Raw genomic sequence first — 19837 nt, 5'->3', positions numbered from 1 at the left:
GAAAGAGTAAATATATAGTGTCCATCTTTAAAAAAGGAAAGGAGGAGGATTTGGGGAACTACAGACTCGTCAGCCTCACCTCAGTCCCTGGAAAAATCATGGCACAGGTCCTGAAGGAGTCCATTTCTAAGCACTTGGAGAAGAACTAGGTCACTAGGAACACTCAGCATGTATCCACCAAGGGCAAGACATTCCTGATCAACCTGATTGCCTGCTATGAGATGACTGACTCTGTGAATGTGGGGAGAGCAGTGGATGTGATATACCTCGACTTTAGCAAGGCTTTTATAGATTGTAAGGCCGGAAGGGACCTTGGAAGATTGTTGGGTTCAGCCCCAAGCAGGAAACAAAACTGGGGGTCAAGTGACCACAGCAAGGTGATGGTCTAGACTCCTCATGAAGATTTCCAGGGTAGGTGATTGTACCACCTCTGGAGGGAGCTTATTCCACAGTCTGGACACCCTGACTGTGAAGAAGTTTTTTCTAATGTTGAGTCTGAATTGGTCTTTCAGTAGTTTGTGGCCATTACTCCTAGTTTTCAGCTCAGGTGCTCTAGTGAACAGTTGCTCACAGAGCCCTTGATGTACTCCCCTACTGTAGCGGTAAGCTGCTACCAGGTCCCCTCTCGGCCATCTTTTCTTCAGGCTGAAGAGTCCCAGATCCCTCAGCCTTTCCTTGTATGGCTTGCCTTGTAAAACTCTGATCATACAGGTAGCTCTTCTTTGGACTCCCTTAAGCTTGTACATGTCCTTGTTAAAGTATGGTGCACAGAACTGGATGCAGTACTCCAGCTGCAGTCTCACCAGCGCTGAGTAGAGTGGAAGAATCACCTCCTTGGTTATGCTGAAGATACATTGATTGATGCATGCCATGGTATTATTTGCCCTATTGGCTACAGCATCTCTCATATTCATACTGTGATCTATTATTCCCCAGGTCCCTTTCATTCATGGTGCTAGTCAGTTTGGTGCTGCCAAGCCTGTAGATGGGTTGGGGGTTGCTCATCCCGAGGGGTACTTTTCCTGACATTAAACTTCATCAGATTCTGATCTGCCCAACTTGCTATCCTGTCTAGGTCCACCTGTATCTGTAGCTTATCTTCAAGTGTGACTGTGCTCCCCTATAACTTGGTGTTGTCTGTGAACTTGGCCAATGAGCTCTTTACCCCCCACATCCAAATCGTTAATAAAGATGTTGAAAAGTGCTGGACCAAGCACCGACCTGTGCGGGACACTGCTGCTCACTTCTCGCCCGGGATGACACAGTTCCGTTCACTATGACTCTGAGTCCTATCCTGGAGCCAGTTAATGTCACCAATAAATGCTGTGTGCATGTACACAGCCAGGAATGCAGCCTGACGGCTTGGACACCAGCATCTGGCTAGTAAGTCTGTGGGGGGAAGGTGTGTGAGGGGAGAGAAGAGAGCAGATTGAGGCCCCCACAGTGAGGGAGGGAATGGGGCAGGGGCAGGCGCTGCTCAGCCGGGGCGGGGGTGCAGGGCAAAGCCATGGGTGGCTCATCCGGGGGGCATGAGGTGGGGGGCAGCTCACCACCACTGCATGCACCCCTGGGGGAGGCATGTGGCCCCCCAGATCTGTGTGTGGGGTGAGAGCAGGCTGCCCTGGCCTCTTCCCTGTGGTGGGGCTGGGTCAGGGCTGTGCTTGGGGCAGGAGGCAGTGGCACTGGGAGGGGGGGCTATGAGGGCACTACAGTCACCCCAAAATTTGCTGTAGCCCCTCCCCCTCCACCTCCCCCAGCGTCACCACTGCCCTCCCTGAGTGCAGCCCCAGAGCAGCCCCTCCACTGGGAAGAGGCCAGCACAGCCCCCAACCCTGAGCCTGCAGCAAGCAGCCTGCCCTTGCCCTGAGCACAGATCCTGGGGGGGAGGGCAGATGCCCCCCATGCCTCCCCCACAGGTGTGTGCAGCAGCGGGGAACCACCCCGCTCCCCCAGATGAGCTGCCCATGGCTCTGTCCTGCACCTCACCCCAGCTGGGCAGCCCCTGCCCATTCTCTCCCTCACCATGGGGGTGCTTGATCTGCCGCTGCCCCCCCCCCCCCCCTCTCCCCCCCCCCCCCCCACGACTTACCACTGCCCTCCAAGCTGCCGGACTGCATATCGGTATTGGCCATTAGGGTTCATTTAATAATTGGCCTTCAGTATCAGCCAAAAAGTCTTTATCATGTACCCCTAAAAACTGGCTTGATTGTCAGGCTCAAAGGCTAGCAATCAATGGCTTGATGTCTGATTGGCAGCCAGTCTCAAGTGGAAGGCCCCAGAGGTTGGTTCTGGGGCCAGTTTTGTTCAATATCTTCATCAATGATCTGGAAGATGGTGTAGAGTACACCCTCAGCAAGTTTAAAGATGACACCAAGCTGTGGGGAGTAGTAGATATGCTGAAGGGTTGGATGAGGATTCAGAATGACCTAGGCTGGTGGTTTTCAGCCTGTGGTCTGCGGACCCCCAGGGGTCCTTGGAAGATAACTATGATCAATCAAAAGTATGTGAATACCCACGCTTACAATTCAAAAGGGTCCATACCTCCATTCAAAGTTTTTTAGGGGTCCACAAATGAAAAAAGGTTAAAAACCATCGACCTAGGCAAATTGGAGAATTGGACCAAAAGAAATCTCATGAGGTTCAGTAAGGACAAGTGTGAAACTTGCACTTAGGGCAAAACAATCCCATGCACCAGTACAGGCTGGGGACTGACTGGCTAAGCAATCGCTCTATAAAAAGGACTTGGGGGTTACAGTGGGCAATCAGCTGAATACGAGCCAACAGTGTGCCCTTGTTGCAAAGAAAGCTAACAGCATACAGGGCTGTGTTAGCAGCAGTGTTTGAGGTAGCGTTACTCTTGGTTCAGCACCGGTGAGGCCACATCTAAAGTACTGTGTCCAGTTTTGTGTCCCCTAACTATAGTGTGGACAAGTTGGGGGGAGTCCAGTGGAGGGTGACAAAAATGATGGGGGGGGGCTGAGGCACATGACTTCTGAGGAGAGGCTGATGGAACTGGGCTTACTTCTTCTGGAGAAGAGAAGGCTGAGAGGGGACTTGATAGCAGCCTTCAACTCCCTGAAGTGGGGTTCCAAAGAAGATGGAGCTAGATCAGCGGTTCCCAGTAACGTGGTACGCGTATGTCAGTGGTATGTGTTAACAGGTTTATTATAATTACTTTATATGACAAAAATTTGCTGGTGGTACTTAAGGTCGTATCGTTTTAAATTGGTGGTTCACAATCTGTCAGAGTTTGGGAACCACTGAGCTAGATGGTTCTCAGAGGTAGCAGATGACAGAATGAGGAACAATGGTCTCAAGTTGCAGCAAAGGATGTTTAGGTTAGATATTAGGAAGAACTTTCTCATGACGGTAGTAAAGCACTGGAACAACCTGCCCAGAGAGGTTGTGGACTCTCCACCCTTGGAAGTTTTTAAGACCCGGCTGGACCCTTGGCTGGGATGATCTAGTTGGGGATGGTCTTGCTTTAAGCAGGGGTTTGGACTAGATGACCTCATGAGGTCCCTTCCAGCCCTAATTTTCTATGATTCTGTGCACAGCCCATCCTGCTCAGTGAGTGGAGGCAGTGGTCCCATGAAAAACATAATGTATAATCATGAGATTTTTAAACGCTGTCATGCACGTATACTTAAGAACCTAAATTCATATTGCATTTCCTAACTTTTGAATGCTTGACTTAGCAACTTTAACATACTTGTAATGTAGTTTTTGCATATAGTTTCCTGTTTTTAAAAAAAAGCAAACTGAAGAAGCACGTTTCATCCCACACACGCTGGTTTCCACTTCATCAGCAGGACTGAAACCTTTAGATCACAACATGGACTTTTGCCACCGGACTAAACAGGTTAACTGATAGCACTGAGAGAGTGTTATCTCCCAGGGCACAGCAACTTGGAGGAGGTGCAGCACACATTTAGCCGGTGGATATAAGAGAGATTTTCTGACAGCAAAGGAATATTGAGGTATAGGGATACTCTATTCCAGTGGTTTTCAACAACCTTTTCCCTGGGACCCATTTGCAAAGATCCATGACCTATCTGGTTGGCGGTGGAGCAAGTCTGGCCCCAGCACAAGCTGGAGGGAGGAGGAGAGGCCTGTGGTACCCCCGTGCCCTGTGCTGGGGCTGCCACACCACACCAGGCAGCCTGGTCATGGCTCCTCCTGCCTCTGTGAGCAGAGGCATTGGCCCCGGTGCCGCCAACCTGACTGCACAGCTCTCCCTCACCCCCTTCCCATGCTGGAAGGGGCATGCACCTTCCCACTGCCCCCTGCCCTGCTGCAGCTCGTGACCCTTTGAAATATTCTTGTGGCCCACTTTTGGGCTGTGACCCACGGGTTGAGAAAAGCTGTATTCTCCTGGGGAGGAGGGGTTATGCTTTAGTGGCTATATATGTTCTACCAGGTACCCCCAGCTCTTTCATTAGTTCCTTGTCCCAGTCTCTTCCATTACTTTCAGCTCCCAGGCTCAGGTGCTTGTCCCCTTGCCTTTTAGCTGAGCTGCTCCTTGCTAGCTGGGTGCAGGTAGGGGAGTGTTTCAAGCACAGGAGAGATGGCACTTGGTTCTTGAGGTCCTGGCTGTCAAGAGGAGCAGCTGCAGGGAAAGTTGTGCTCAGTCCCTGCTTCACTGAGATGGGGCATGCTCAATTCAAATAATCTTCAGAGAATCTGCTGCTGTAACAAGAAAGCTTGACTGATCCCATGTGAACTGATTTTTTTTTTTTTTTTTTTGGTGTCTCATTGACCAAAGTTGGGGGATTATGACAAGGTTACCAGAGACAAATCCTTGATGCTGGGGTAACCACTTTACTGACTTGCCCTTTGACACACACAGAGGTGCTACAGCTTCTCAGGGAAGTGGCAAAACTGTTTTAAAATGGGGAAAACAACACCTTTTTTCCCCTGACCTTGTTCTAAGAAATGACTGAGTAGATGTTGCTGAAATTTTCCAAGAAACTTCAGCCCACGTCAGAGACAAAGCATGGAATATGTCAGTTTGAATGGCTAAAGTTTGTAAAAAAAAAATAAATAAAATAAATAAAGGCAACTGAAAACAAGTTTTTAAAATGGGAAGAATCAGACAAACAAGCTGTATAAATTGCTACTTGTGCTTTCCATAATATGTATGCTTGTGCACACATGCACTTGTCAGTCGGTTGTTGTGTATGCGTGATGCTATGACGAAGAGTATGAAGGTTTTATGAGTATGCTGAGAATCATTAGTCACGAGGGGTGAATCTGTGAATGATTTCTGCAGGTCATTCCAAATGAGTGCTAATAATAAAATGTTTGTATTGTATATACACCAGCATGTATTTTGTACGTGCTATATAGCACTTTTCTAAGGTACTTTACAGGAAAGCTATTTTTTACCTCCTCGTTTTGCTTGTAAAAACTTGACTCCTTTTTCTCGTTTTGGTGTCTGGTGGCAGGCTACTTTCGGCTGTCGGAGAGAAGTTGATTTTTTTTTTTTAGTTGGATTTTGTGTAACTCATTTGTATACAAAAAATCCATATTTTATGTACAATGTATGCACCGTTCCTCTTATTCTTTGACCTAAGATAGCCCTGACCCAGGAAGTGGGAGACTCAAGTTATACATCTTTTTCCGCCAGAGCGAGTTCAAACCTATATCAGTTACTTCCCAGAACAGTGCCTTAACTGCCAGGCTCTAGAGAAGTCTGGGTATGAGGTGCCTCTGTTTATTTAAAAAAAAAAAAAAAGCTGGGCCACTGTGCAGCCAAAAGTCATAAGGCCAAGAAGAAAGCAAGCAAGAGGACTCTGACTCTGTAGCTGAGTGATGAGGACCCTGAGCTGTGGGGAGGGGGAGTTTAGAAGGGCAAATCTGGATTGCTCTTTGGACGTCAGCTGTCTAAATTCAGTCCTGTATAGCCACCTTTGGGTCTGGGCCTGGCCCTAAATGTCTCTCTCATCCACTTTGATTATAGTTGCCATGTCTTTTTAGCCGACCTACTAAAAGACCTTGAATGTGCTTAGATTTTCTCCCATGCCCCTCCACCCCCATTTTTTTTTTTTAATTTCAAGTTAGTGGTTACCTAACAATGTGGGCCTTACCAGGATCATCCATGAGACTTGCTGGGGAAAAGTAACTGGTATTTGTATTAATGGAAATGGAACTAAGCAGATCTATTCAGGGGTATATTTTACTCTGCACAATTCCCCTGCAGTGTTTGGTGTGTCATCTGTTGAGCCTTTTGCTTTCTTTAGAACTAGGCTGATGTAAGGAAAAATGGTTCTCACCAATTAAGATACACTGTACTCAGAAGCAAATGTCACTAATGTAATTTTCTGAGCAAATAATCAGATGCTTATTTTAAAATCATTTGCGAAGCAAAATTTGCAGGCTTTGGCTAGAGTCATGATGATTATTTTACCAGGAGATTAAGCATTGGTTGTGGAATAAAATAAATGTTTGCTATTATCTGCGGACTCTTCTACAATGTGCACATAGCTGGATTTCTATATACTCTGGAGGGCAAGAAGCAAGTAGAGAGAAATTACTCCTCCTATAAAAAGACAAAGTCTATGAGAAAAATCACTTGATATTAAATATAAAGGTATGGATTAATTTCTTGGTAGGTGAACATTGCTACCCTCCCTTCCTAAGTCATAAAACCTGCACAAAACATCGTTTGCTATGATTTTCAAGTTGAATAAGGGTCACTAATAAGCAGCCTCTTATTAGCTGACTAATGAAACTCCTCTGTAAAATCTAGTTCCTAAAGTAAAATATGGCTCTGCTTACCTGGCTTTTAAATGCAAAACTTGTTTCTGGTACTCTAGCTGTCCTTTTTACCTTGTATAATTAAAACTCGGGTACAATAAAAAAATAATCAGTATAGGCAAAAGCTAGCTTCAGGTCAGGATTGTTCTGTCACCTGTGGTCAAGAGACTGCTAAATACAGGCAAGAGCAAAACTGGTGTAAATAATTTAAGCACCATAGACATGCACACTAAAATACCTCCAAAGAGCCAGATTCTGATTTCTTTTCTTCTGACAAGGGTGATTCTATTGCTTTCATTCTAGGTCCAGACTGGCAGAAAAGAGATCAGAATCTGACTCTGAGAATTATTAATCTTAAGAGAGCTATTTAATAGCGATTTATGGTTGAAGCCAGCATCCAACCTCTTGCCCTGTGTTAAGGAGGCAGCGGGTTGCAGTCAGTCTTAGGGTAGGTGTACATTTTTGCACTATCATTAATTATGCTTATGCCAGCAGTGGACTTCATTGCCAATTGTCCTAAATTCAATGTAGTCTTGGCTCAGGTGTTTTGGTGCAAGCCTGTTCTGAGCAATTCTGAAGATTTGCTTTATGCGTTTTCTTCCTGGCAAGGTTGCTGTTTTGGAAACGGTGGGTGGGGGGAGAGTTGGAGAATTGCATTATTTATATCAGGGGTGTTAAATTTACCCCAGGCCATATCTAGACCATGGAGCTCCTCCTGGACTGGATGCGCGAGGCCACTGAGGCTCAAGTGGCAGTGGGCCAGGCAGCTGTAGGGTGCATGGGGCTCTGTCAGCACAGCCCTTGCTTATTCTTCTGCCACTAATGGCTACGTCCAGCAGGGCCCAACAGCGACAGGAAGGAGAGGGAGAGGCAAGAAAGGAGGTTTGATTTTCATCTGCTTTAGGGACTTTAACAAAGCATGTCGAATATCTCCTTTTTCTCCCAGAGTTTGGTTTAGTTTGGTTTCATTTTGTTTCTGATCAAATATAGTGGGCAGAAGTGAAACATTTTTCACTTCTGTGATTTGCAGTTTGAAATCTGAGAGAACCCAGGTTTGCATATCTTCAGATTTGTCACTTCGGTGTGCGTCAGCAAGGAGATCTGGGGATATAGTATACTTGGATTTCTCAAAGGCATTCAACTTACTGCATATGATGTCTTGATTATAAATGTGCATTTTATGGACTTAACAGGGCACATGTTATGTGGATTAAATATAGATTTGCTAAAACATCTCAGAATTTATCTAATGGAGCAACAGCAATGAGGTATTGTTAATAGCAGGTTTGCCCAGGGATTGGTTTAGGCATCTAGATCAGGGTTGAACTAGATCATGGCAGCCTGTGGGTTGCGTATGGCATATAAGGGATTACCACTTGGCCCCGGGGCTCCTATACCACCGCTGCTGCCTATGTTGCTCTAGTTGTGAAAGCATCTGGGGTCTCAGGGCTTCCCCCTTCATCCCCTGGCTTCTGCTGAATGTCTCTATCCTAGGGGTGCAGGGCAGGGCAGTAAGGCATGGGACAACCTGTGGTGCAGAGAGAGCTGGCAGCCTGGAATGCCCCTGTGGTGCAGTGCCACGGGGGAACCTGCAGACAGCTGAAGGTGAGGTGGGGTGGGGTGGGGTGTGGTGTGGTGCTTTGCTGCACTGCACAAGGGACAACTACCTGCCTGTACCTACGCGGAGTGCAGTAGAATGGGACAGCACCCACCTGCATGTGTGGGGTATGCTGCCAAAGGACTGTGGATCCTGGCACATGTGGCCCCTAGCCACTTTGGAGTTGGACAGCCTTGAGCTAGGTCAGTGGTTCTCAATGTTTTTTGCATCAGGGCGCATTCGTAAACATCAATGGCTGGTCCCGACCCAGTGCCCCGTAGTCCCAACCCACTGCCCCCAGGCCTCAGCCCCCCAGTGTGTGGGGCAGGGGGTGGTATGTGGGGCAGCTGGGGGCATGTTTGGGGCATGAGGGGCCCCAGGCAGCCCCTTGCAGGCTGGAACTCTTGGCAACCTGCAAAGGAAAAGCCACAGTTTTCCATCTTTTTCTCCTTTAAAGGAGAACCCATTTTTAAAGTTTGTTCACCACTTTTGGATCATGACCCACGGGTTGAGAAATGCTGATCTAGGTGATGATATAAAACCTTTACTGGTTGCATTTGCAGACAACACAAAGATTGAGGCCAGGTAAGCAAGGGTTGCTATTTCAAAGTGATCAGAATTGCTTGATTTAAAGGGTCACCATCCAACAAAATACATGAATGCAGGCAATTGTAAGGGTGTATATCTGGAGACAAAGATTGCTGCCTGTACCATAACATAGGGCAGGTGACCAACTGGGCACGCATCCCACAACTGGTACAGGCAGCAGATCAGGGAGGAGCAAGGAACACACTTGCAGATAGGGCAGGGAGCAGAAAGCAGAGCAGCAGATCAGGTAGGGGAAAGAGATCATAGATGGAACTCAGAGAGGGTGTTGGGCTAATTTGTGGCATGCCTGCCAAAAACATTGGCCCTCACTTCCATAGGAGACTCAGAAAATGTGTTGGGACGTCATAGAAAACGGTGTTAACGTGATGTCCTAGTGCAGTAATGGGACTAAACAAACTAATGCATTTCAAGAAGGAAGTACAAAAGGAGAGCTGTAAAAGCGACTCCAGGGCTAGGAGACAAGCCTACTATATGAAGCTTAAGAAGATCATTCTATTTAGCTTATTAAAGACGAGGTTGAGTGGTAACCTGACCAGAAGATATCTGATACTTGGCTGGCAATACTTGGTGGGTTTTTTCAGCCTTTTAGACAAAAGTATAGCAAGTTCCCAGGGCTGGAAGTTGGAGAGAGAAGCTCAGTCATGCAGTAGGATGTAATCTCCTAGCAGTTACAGTGGAAGATAGTGGAGTCACTATTACTTGAGATCCTTAAGACAACAAGATAGCATTAATTATCTTTCAAAAGCTCATGCTTTAATCCAATTTCTGGGAAAAATTCTATAGCCTGTGAGAAGTACAGAAGGTCAGACTACGTGATCAGAGAAGCTTGTTCTTGGACTGGAGTCTGGAAATCTATAAATTATGAAAAGGTTTATAGCCTACGAAGAAGGATTTCAATAGGCTCTTTCCACTTGCATGGTTGGCTCAGAGTGGCTCTGGATACTCTTAAGTGTGGAGTGTGTGTGTGTGTGTGAGACACACATACATAAGTAATGGCATGCATGCTATATATGTATTTTGAGTTTCAATCTCTTATTTGTACCTAGGGATTTATGTAGATAACTTCAAGTATTCCGAATTGGTGTAAACATGCAGTTCCTTCTGGAACATGAAAATCCCCCAGGAATGAATGGCAGAAGAGTCTGCTCTCTTGCTCTGTTACAGTTGCAATATATTTAGACAGTTAGCTTTCTCATTTCAGTCACGATTCGTGACAATTCACTTCAAGATAAAACAGCGTGGAAGAAAAGCGCTAAAAGATGGAGAAACATGGAGATGAAATAAGGCTTGTTATTTTGCGGGTGCAGAGGCAGAGCAATTAAGGCCTCTTGCTGTCAATCCAGTTAATCATCAGGTTGGAAGGGACCTAAACCCATGGTGTAAATGCCAGATGTGCTGTTCTTATGCCATCCCACCTGCAAGTGTTGCTGTGCACTCGTGATGAATGCTGCCTCTCCCTGTCAGCCCAGCTGTGAATGAGAGTCTGGGTGTCTGGGCTGGGAAGTCGGAACTGATCAGAAACGATGCTGGTCACATCCCTCCCTTGGATTCTGCAGGCTACCGAAACTGGTGTGCCCTTACCACACTAGCCTGATAGGCCACCCAGGCTCAGATGGGCTTTTAAATTTCTTAAGACTTTTGGGAACTTAAGATGGTTTGGTTTTTGTTTTTTTTTCATGCTCTTTTTGGAGAGTGGGAGAAGTGGGGTTTGCAAACTCAACTCGCATGTCAGAATGGCACCTTGTGGTACTGAACAAGTAAATTCAGACAATTTTTTTTAAAGCTGTTTCTTGTTAAGGTGCTCTCACAATTGTATCACATGGATAGTTGTTAGGTACTGGACTGAGAACTGATGGTCAATATTTTATACATTTATTAATGTAGGAAAAACTTGAAAGAATAATTCTTGTTTTTATCATTATATAAAGTTGGTCAAAATTGTAAGAAAATGTACTGCTTGAGGAATTTCAACAAAAGGGGTTTTTTGAGGAGAAAATTCCCTTTTTTTGTTTTGTCTTGCTCTGTTTTGGAGCTGTTCTGTTCTGTTCTTAAATATCAACAGCTCCAAGTTAATAAGCACTGTATGAATTGACCCTACCTTGTATTGTATTGCACCATTGCACTGCATTGCTGCTTTGTTTCAGTAGTAGCCCATGTATGGTATTTTGAAGATGTATAATCTGTTATTGCATAAGTGTTGATCTTTAAAAAGGAGGTGCTTATGCTATTGATATACCTTATTTTTTTAAAGCTAGGATTACCTTTAGATACCAGTTACTTTAACATGTGCTGTAACTCCGTGCTGACATTATCCATCTGTTCTTTTCACCAAGACATTTATTTTGCATCTGGTAACATGCAATTCTTTCTCAAGTGGAAAATCAAAAATAAAATGACAGGAATTGCACATTCATTGCAGTTACACTTGTGCCCTTAATTTGTTCCATGTTGATTCTTGCCTGCTCAATTTCTCGTCTGTCCAAGTGGATTTGAATGTCTTTGATGTGCCTGGCATCTGGCCGTTACTTTGGTATTAAAGTTTTTGCTTGCTCCCCCAAAATCATTATGGCTTTGTAACAAGGCTTATAGTATTCCAGAACCAGCATTGGCTTTTAACTAATTGTTGCTAAAGGCTTTCTTTCCCAGTCATTCTTTATGATCATGGAAACAGAGTCAGAGAAAATTAGAATTGGAAGGGACTCCTGGAATCTGCATGGATAAATTTGTCAGTATTTGATTTCCCTGTTTTTAAAGCCCAGCCCCTGTATGCATGGAGCTTGCACTGACTTCCTGTTCCTGCTGCCCAGACTGTCTGTCGTCTTTTCCCTCTCTGATGCCCACCTCTAAGTGGAGTTTCAGTGGGAGGCCACATGCTTGTCAGATGGCATTCAAAGGGCTGTGGGTACTAGCCGAAGTTCTCTGCTCAGTGTTCTCCCATGACACCGAGGTTGCTAACCTGTGACTTAAACACCCATACAGTTCTATTGTCCTTTATAATGAATAATTCTTGGGACACATTTAGCAGCGAACTTGTAACCCAGGTATGGACAAAACATGGCCCACTAACTGATTTGGATCCAGTTTGAGGGTGCATGTCCACCAATTGATTGAGTTCAGTCCATGGCTGCCCCACAGCACTCCACATAGGGCTGAGCCCTACCCGCTCCTGCCAGGGGCAGCCTGTGCCACACTTCCACCAGGCCTGGCTATCATGCACAGCTTCCCGATGGGGCTACTGCTGCCCAGGTACTGCTTGGCTCCCCCTGCCTCCAGCAGCTCCTCCTCCTGCCCCTCCTACGCTGCTCTGGGGAGCAATTATCATGGAGAAGGGTGGTGGGTGGAAGCTGCAGCTAGGGGGCTCCTGTCCCAGTATGTAGGACTCCAGCTCCAGCCTCTGGCCATCTTCAACCCACTTGACTGCCCACAGGCAGCTGCTCATCGTGCTGCATGGGCTGAGCGGGTGCAAGGCGCTTGAGAGCTGGAGCCCTGTGCTCTGGGGTAGGAGCCACTCAGCTGCAGCTCCCCCTTCCCTCCCCTCACACCAAATACCTGGCTGGGCATCTGTTGTCCAACATGCATCTCCACAGCTTCTCTGCACTACCTGCTCCCCCAAGCAAAACAGCAGGGGCAGGAGAAGGAGCCACTGGAGGAGCTAAGCATAGGAGCTGAGCAGTACCCAGGCAGCTGCAGTTGTACTGGCAGCAGCCCCACTGGGAAGCTGCGCGTACTGGCTGCGGTTGGGGCTAGGAGGCATAGGTGGGGGTATGGTGTGGGCTACCCCAGGTGGGAGCGGGCAGGGTTCGGCCTCATGTGGGGCACTGTGGAGGCAGCTGAGGGTGGCGAGAGGGGTGGACTGCACCTGTCCCGCACTGCCTGGGTGAGCTCTGCTGCATGCGCCTCCTGCCCTTCCTCCTCCTTCTCTCCCCACCCCCAGCCAGCTCCCAAGACCTACCACTCAAACAGCTCCCCACACACACACACACGTTTGCACCCACCCTCTACCCCCTCCACAGTCGCACCTGCCCCACACCCCCTAACACAATATACAAGAGTTGGACTGTATTTTGAGCTGTTATGCAGTTGCCTGTATGTATACTAGGGCTGTGCGAAACAGCTGTGTTTTGGTTCAGTTTTGGATTCGGCCATTTTGAAGGACAGTGATTCATTTCAGTATTTCGAATCGCTGTCCTGTTTCGTTTTGGCTGAATCTGTTTTGGAGATTGGAAGAGCTGAATCTTCTCTGAATCTGTTTTGAACAGGCTGCAAACTTCACACAGCCCTACCCAGCCGTGTGGGGCTTGGGGCCGGGGGGCTTGGGGCCCAAGCAGGGAGCAGGACGGAGCCGTGGGTGGCTCATCTGGGGGAGGGGGAGGGCCGCTGCCCTCCATGAAGGTAAGGAGATCCCTGAGTGGATCTCTGATCCCTGTCATGGGTTGCAGGGCAGGGAAGCAATGCAGAGTGGCAAGCAAGCCTGCTAGTCCCTGCTGCATGACTCTGCTCTGCAGGGAGTAGAGATCTGCGCTGGGGGTCTCCTCGCCACCGCTCCCCACCCCGCACTGCCTCGATGATGTGGGGCTGCACGGGGCAGGCAGTGGCAGTGAGGAGACCCTGCCACAGATCTCTGCTCCCTGTGGATCCAGGTCACATGGCAGGGACCAGCACTGCCCTGCTGTGTGACCTGGCTGTGCAGGGAGCAGAGATCTGCACTGGGATCTCCTTGCTGCTGCTGCCTGCCCCATGCAACCCCGTGTTGCTAGGGCAGTGCAGGGCGGGCAGCAGCAGTGAAGAGACCCCCAGTGTGGATCTCTGCTCCCTGTGGAGCCAAGTCGTGTGGCAGGGCTGCAGCGTACAGCTGGTTCCTTGCAAGCCCGGCTCCGAAACTCTGAAAATTTCCGAAACATTTCAGATGCCTTGTTTCATTTTGGAGATGTTTCTGAGCTTTCTGTTTCGATTTAGATTCGGTGTTTCGGGCACCAAAATGGCCTGAAACACCTCCGAAATGAAGTGGCTGCCAAAATGTTGCACAGTCCTAATATACACACTAATATGCACATAAATCAGGACATTATTTTTTTAAAATAAAATTAAATATAGTAGATGTGTGATTTTTATTATATGATTTTTTAATCTATAATTTTTTTTAAATGCTATCTTCTGAAAGATTTTGTGTGCAGCCTTTGCCAGCAGACCAAATCTCAGCCCTCCAGCTGAAATAATTGCCCACTCCTACTCTAATCATTGAAAGAGATTAGGCCCTCCATAACTGTATAACAAATGGGCTTCCATAAGCAGGCACTGTCTCCAGCTAATTTTTGATACTGGAACTGAGTATATTCTGTTTTAAGTTACTATCATTTTTGAATTAGTAAGCACTTGGTTTGTATTAGGGATTTAGTAAGATGTGCACTCAGTTTTACCCAGACTCTTCTCAAGTCTTGAGTTACCTAAGCGTTGGAAGATGGTTTCATTGGTTTCATGGTTTCACATCTTTTAACAGTGTGAATTCAGCACCAAAACAGTTGCTTATTATACCTTAGAGTACTGTCTGCTGTTTCTTTGTTCTAATTTCTGTTCAAGAACAATAAGATAATTAACACCCATATTTTTCCTATAACAAAATTGATGGCTTCCATTTAGTATAAATAGACTTATTTTCCATTGCAGGTGTTGAATACAGTATTTACATCCGTTGGTGCATTTAAACTGTCCTACTTTGGAGGCCTTATTGGCTGGTGGGTAGAACACAGGACTGGAACTTGAAAGACGTATGTTCTGGTCTTTGCTGAGGGACCAGAGGCACGTTACTTCCTTTCCTGCTACCTCAGTTGTCCCATCTGCAAATGAGGATGTTGATGCTGGCTTCTTTCACAGAGCACCTGATATCTCCTAATAAAAATCACCAATCCTTGGAGCATGTTATTGGCCTTCAAACCACCAGACAAATAGATTGACGTGCAGAGAAGTGAAAGCATGAAGGACAGATGAATTGCTACAATGCAGTTTAAGGCCTATTAATATGTGTTGTCAGTTCACAGCTTATGTTTATTAGTTTGGAGCTTTTGAGATGTATAAAGGACTAAATGGTGGAGGTATAGTTTAAGTAGAGCTCATCTTGTTTTGGGATAAGGAAGTAGATGACCTCTTGAGGACCCTTTTAGCCCTGTTACTATAACTTTTGACAGCAGTAAGCATAATGGTATGCGAAAACACTACTATAACACTAGAATAGACTTACGGGCTGTGTCCAGACATGCGTGGATGTTTGCTTCCCCAGGGACAACTAGCAGCAGCACACCTTGTGCCGCCCCTAGTTGTCCATGGGGAATGCCCCTGCCACGTGTCCACTGGCGCACGGCAAGCTACCCTGGATGAAGTATGGGAGGCTGGGGCCAGCACTGGGCTGTCTGCAGCAGCCTTACCTGGGGTCCTGAGGGCCTTGTGGGGCCGCAGCGCCGATCTTGCCACGGGGAGCCTGGCCAGCACTGGAGTGAGGCTCTTGCCGGCCAGGCTCTGGCTTCAGGCAGTGCACGTTGCCGCCGTGTGCGCACTCCGCATTTTTTCTCTGTGGGTTTTTTGACCCCTAGATATCCAGGGGTCAAAAAACCTCTCCATGTTGCTCCCTTGCAGCACAGAGAACAATGGAACGTGCGGTATGTGGCACTGCTGATGTGTCTGTAGTGCCACGTACCACACGACCACACTCGCTTGGACGCAGCCATGGAGACTAACAAAGCCATCCCATCGCTACATGCACCTTCAATTAATGACTGTTGCTTTGACTAGTCAAAGAGGCATGTCCTAAATACGTTTTTAATAAGAAGGCAAGTAGAATGACTGCTGTTTTTCTTGATTAAACATTTGAAGATACTGTATCAACTGAAATCAGATACTTTACTCTAAATAAAAATAGGTCTATATTCAATACCCCATAACCCACAACATTCTCCGTTGATTTACCTTTAAACAATAAGTGTATTGATAAGGAATTGCCATTGTGTTGAAACTGAGATGGTTTAATTGGTTCAGGGATTGTAGAGAAGTCCTTTTAAAAGAGATTTCTGAACAAGTTGCACAAGAAACATTGGTTTAGTTTACATTAGAACTTAGTATGTTGGCTAACAGGGATGCAGCAAATTAATGCCATTCATTAAAATCAGTGGAAATGCATTAAGAAAAACCTTAGTTTAATTTGTTTACAATTTCTTTTTTGGTTAAAAGCACAGTATATTAATTAAGGACCACACTAATTGCCCCCCCCCCCATTTTTAATTTGTCACTTAAAGCAGTGGTGAAAGCATATCATTTGCTTTGACTTGAGCTGAGTCCTTTGAGAATAATTAGATTCCAGCACCTATTTTTGTTAGTCTCTTGTTTGCAAATGTCTGTCTAAATAAAGAGAATTAACTTTCTCAAAAGAAAAAAAAGGCTGACTGAGACAACAAAATGCTTCCAAGCTGTATTCTTTCAGCTAGGTCTAGTGAGCTTGCAGGTAGAAGAGGCATAAAATTATTGAATTCTGTCAGTGCATCGCTGAAAGGGGTATCATGGGGATTCAAGCTTTATTACAAATGGCAGTTATAAGAAGCAGCACTAACCAACTCCAGTCTCTTTTCTGTTCCACGTTGCAGCTCTAATTCTTGCTGATTTGAGGTGTTTGTCAAAACTCCTGTCTGCCTGTTACTTGTCCTGCTATGGGACTGTTGCAAAGTTTATCTTTATTTGTTGTTGGTTTTTTTTAATGGTTATGCCTGTTTGAGCTCATATGCTTTTTCAGATCTACTGATGCAAACCGGATAAGCTGAAATATAGATTAAATTTGTGGAAGATGTTTTTGCTTGTATCCTACAAGATTGTAGAAAAATGAGCCGCAGCTGCAAACTTGCTTTTGTTGCAGTTCTTCCCTGTTCTGGCCCAAGTCTCGAGAAGGCTAGGATTTTTTCAACATGAACCATTAATTAAGTGCTTCAGCATATATTTCAGCATCCTGTCGTTGCCACATAGACAGTCACAGAGAGAGAACTCTTCTAGTGCTGGTTATATCTCCTTGTATTCGCTGCTGACTTGTTTCCTCCTCTATAGCTGTGTGACTTTGTACAGTAGTGAGAGCTCAGAAATCTTCTGCAGATGGAAAGGACTGCAGTACATCTTTCTGGTTACCTGGCACTCGCATTTGATTTATTGCCTAGATGACACTGGAAACCTCCTCATGGATGATCTGTACTGTATTGACGATCTGTATGGTACTGAAATGAGAGAAGAACCTGGGAGTAAACATTAGTAACCTCTTAACCAGTATGTTTATAAGGATAATTGAATCTGCTTTCTGTTAGTGTTTAACAAGGGTGTGTGCTCCTAATCAACACATCTGGCCAGTATGAGCGCAGAGTAACTGAAAGCAAAGATTTGTGAATACCGTGCAAGTTTTTTGGTAAAAATCCATGCGTTCCAGTGTTACTGTAGCAAAATACACCCTCTTGTGGTAAGAAGAAAAAATCTAAGCATTCCTGTTTTCCTCCTCTCCACTCGCTGATCTGCTTGTTACTGCTTTCCTTCACTCATTCTTGTCACTCTCTTCCTTTTCCATTATTTATGCTGCATGTTATTCCAGCTTGTCTTCCTTTCTCTCTTGTATTCTTTCTCCATTTCCTGGATAGTGTTTGAATCTCCGTTACTTTTATGATCCATAAAATACACTTCTTCCCAGACTGGTTTTTTAATAGTTCTTTGCTTGCTTTTATGCTTTTTGATGTTCGCATTTGCTAAACTAACACATACAACTTGAGATATACTTTGAAACTTTCTGCTGATTTATGACAGGTTGCTGAATTACAGGAGTAAAAGCCCAGGTGCAGAGACCAGAATGTTTTGAAGAAAGATTCATCGTGTGTGTCTGCTTCAACAGTATCTCTGCTCAGTTCATCTGAACTGCGCTGAATCTTGAAGGAACTGACAGGGGCTGTGTATAGACTGGACTAGCCCATGGCATGCAGCTTTTCTTTCGTAGTTGATAGTCAACTTAGGGTTGGAAAAAACGCTAGAGAAGTTGGACCAAGAAAGGACAGTTTTACCTTCAAAGAGGAAATGAAGGCCCTACAGCAAGTTTTGCAGTCTATCATATTTGTGTCACAAAAATATAGAAACCACAATCAGTGGTATAAATAATCCAGGAAGGTACTTCAACTGGGAATCCTTTTGCTATTAGCACCAATGCCAGGCAGCTTCAGTAAAGCACTTCTCAATAAGATTAAGTAAAGCAAACCAAGCATGAAATAAAATATGGGATAAGTGACAAGTAAATACTATTTATTGCTTGCTGTGTGCGCCAAATACAAAAATTTGGTACTGTGTGTCCAGAGACCGAATGTGTACATAGCAGTAGAAACTATAACAAGTAACAGGTGAGACCTTAGGCAAAACTCATTAATGTCCTGTCCATGCAAAGGAAAATGACTGCTAAATTTTGTGCAAACCTTCATAATATCATTTAAAAAAAATCCCCAATTTTCAGTTAAAAAAGTAACCCCAAATCCACATTTTTGTGACTAAAATGAAGCACTGCAATCTGTCTATCTATCTGTCCATCTATCTGTCTATATTAGTGGTGTTTCATTTAAATCCTGGAAAAATGTGGTTTTGGGGTTACTTTTTTTAACCAAAAAGTGGGGATTTTTTTTAAATCGGAGAAAACCAGGATCCCTGGTAATGCGTAGGGGTCTGCTTAACTTGTGGCAACACAAAGCAGGTTTTGCAGCCTGAAGAGCCTATTTCGCAGGCATTTCCCAGCGACCCTGCCTGCTGCTGATTGGTGGAGGGGTCTTAAAAGATGGTGAGAAAACAGTTTGTCAGTAGCAGACGGTAACTTCCAGTCATGTGATCTATAGCTGCAGTGATCGTCACATTGTCCTCATATTGTGGTAAGCATTGGGGCATTCTAAAAGAGCATATTCTCTGAGTAATATGCTGGGGAAGTTTTTAGGTTGATTTTGTCGGAAATCACGGCCAATGCAATATTTTCTGGCAATTGCAGCCAATGCTGTTTTTTGCAGTTTCTGTGAAAACCCCAAAACTCAAATTAAGTAGACCCCTAGTAATGAGCTGATTGGTTTATCTAGGGTGAGGCAGCAGTGAGCACAGTTGGACAGCAGGTTCTGGTTAAGGACATGACTCGTAAAAAGGACCTAACATGTTTGAGGAAGAGAATGCTGTAGCAGGTGGCAGATTTACTTGGCTAATGACTTCTTAGCAATGCAGCATTTCATAAGGTCCTTGCATGTGAATTAAGCAAAAGAAGTGATACCAGTACAATATCCAGGGTAGATACATGGAGTAGTTATATAAATGTGCAGTTTTGATAGCTGGAATTAATTATTTCAAAAGCAGCTCTTAATTTTCTTTGCTTTTACTTTTTCTAGGTATCTTGCAATATATTCAGAACTCTCCCACCTAGTGACAGCAACGAATTCGACCCAGAAGAAGATGAACCCACCCTTGAGGCATCATGGCCACATTTACAGGTATTTAATACTTTTATCTGAGAGAAGATTTAGATCACTGCCTGACATGTCTGGTGTTCCTATGCGGCTTTTATTAATCTATGAATCAGGTGGAAATTTGTTCATACAGTACAGTAACAGAATCATTATTTTACCTGCCCATTGTTGTTCTTTGCCACAACAGGGTTACCTATGAAAACAGGAGAAGTCTTTGTGCAGTTTTCAGTGTCTTCCTAATTTAAGGAATTATATTCAGCACAGGATTGAGGGTTTCCCACATGTTCCTATTTTCTTCCAGTTGATTAAAAAATATTCCCATGTGGAGAGTTGCGTACTTGCTGCTCCTTGACACAGCATTTTCTAGCAGCTTTAGCAGGAA

The 19837-nt window shown here is 45.2% G+C and overlaps 1 protein-coding gene across 6 annotated transcripts in view; it reads left to right on the top strand.

Moving 5' to 3' along the window:
• PPP2R5E (protein phosphatase 2 regulatory subunit B'epsilon) overlaps positions 1-19837 on the top strand; it is a 108581-nt gene that overhangs the window by 63373 nt on the left and 25371 nt on the right. For all 6 annotated transcript variants that reach the window (XR_003092853.1, XM_014517445.2, XM_025197940.1 and 3 more), the window contains one exon: positions 19378-19479. Coding sequence is in view for 5 of the 6 variants with exons in the window: in XM_014517445.2 (XP_014372931.1) it covers positions 19378-19479 (102 nt within the window). In the remaining variant the exon portion in view is untranslated. The remainder of the gene's footprint in view (positions 1-19377; positions 19480-19837) is intronic.

This window comes from Alligator sinensis, unplaced genomic scaffold, assembly GCF_000455745.1.
Source record: "Alligator sinensis unplaced genomic scaffold, ASM45574v1 scaffold13_1, whole genome shotgun sequence".
Lineage (NCBI taxonomy): Eukaryota > Metazoa > Chordata > Crocodylia > Alligatoridae > Alligator > Alligator sinensis.
The sequence above is the reverse complement of the archived record's forward strand: the minus strand, read 5'-3'. Positions and strand labels throughout refer to the sequence as shown.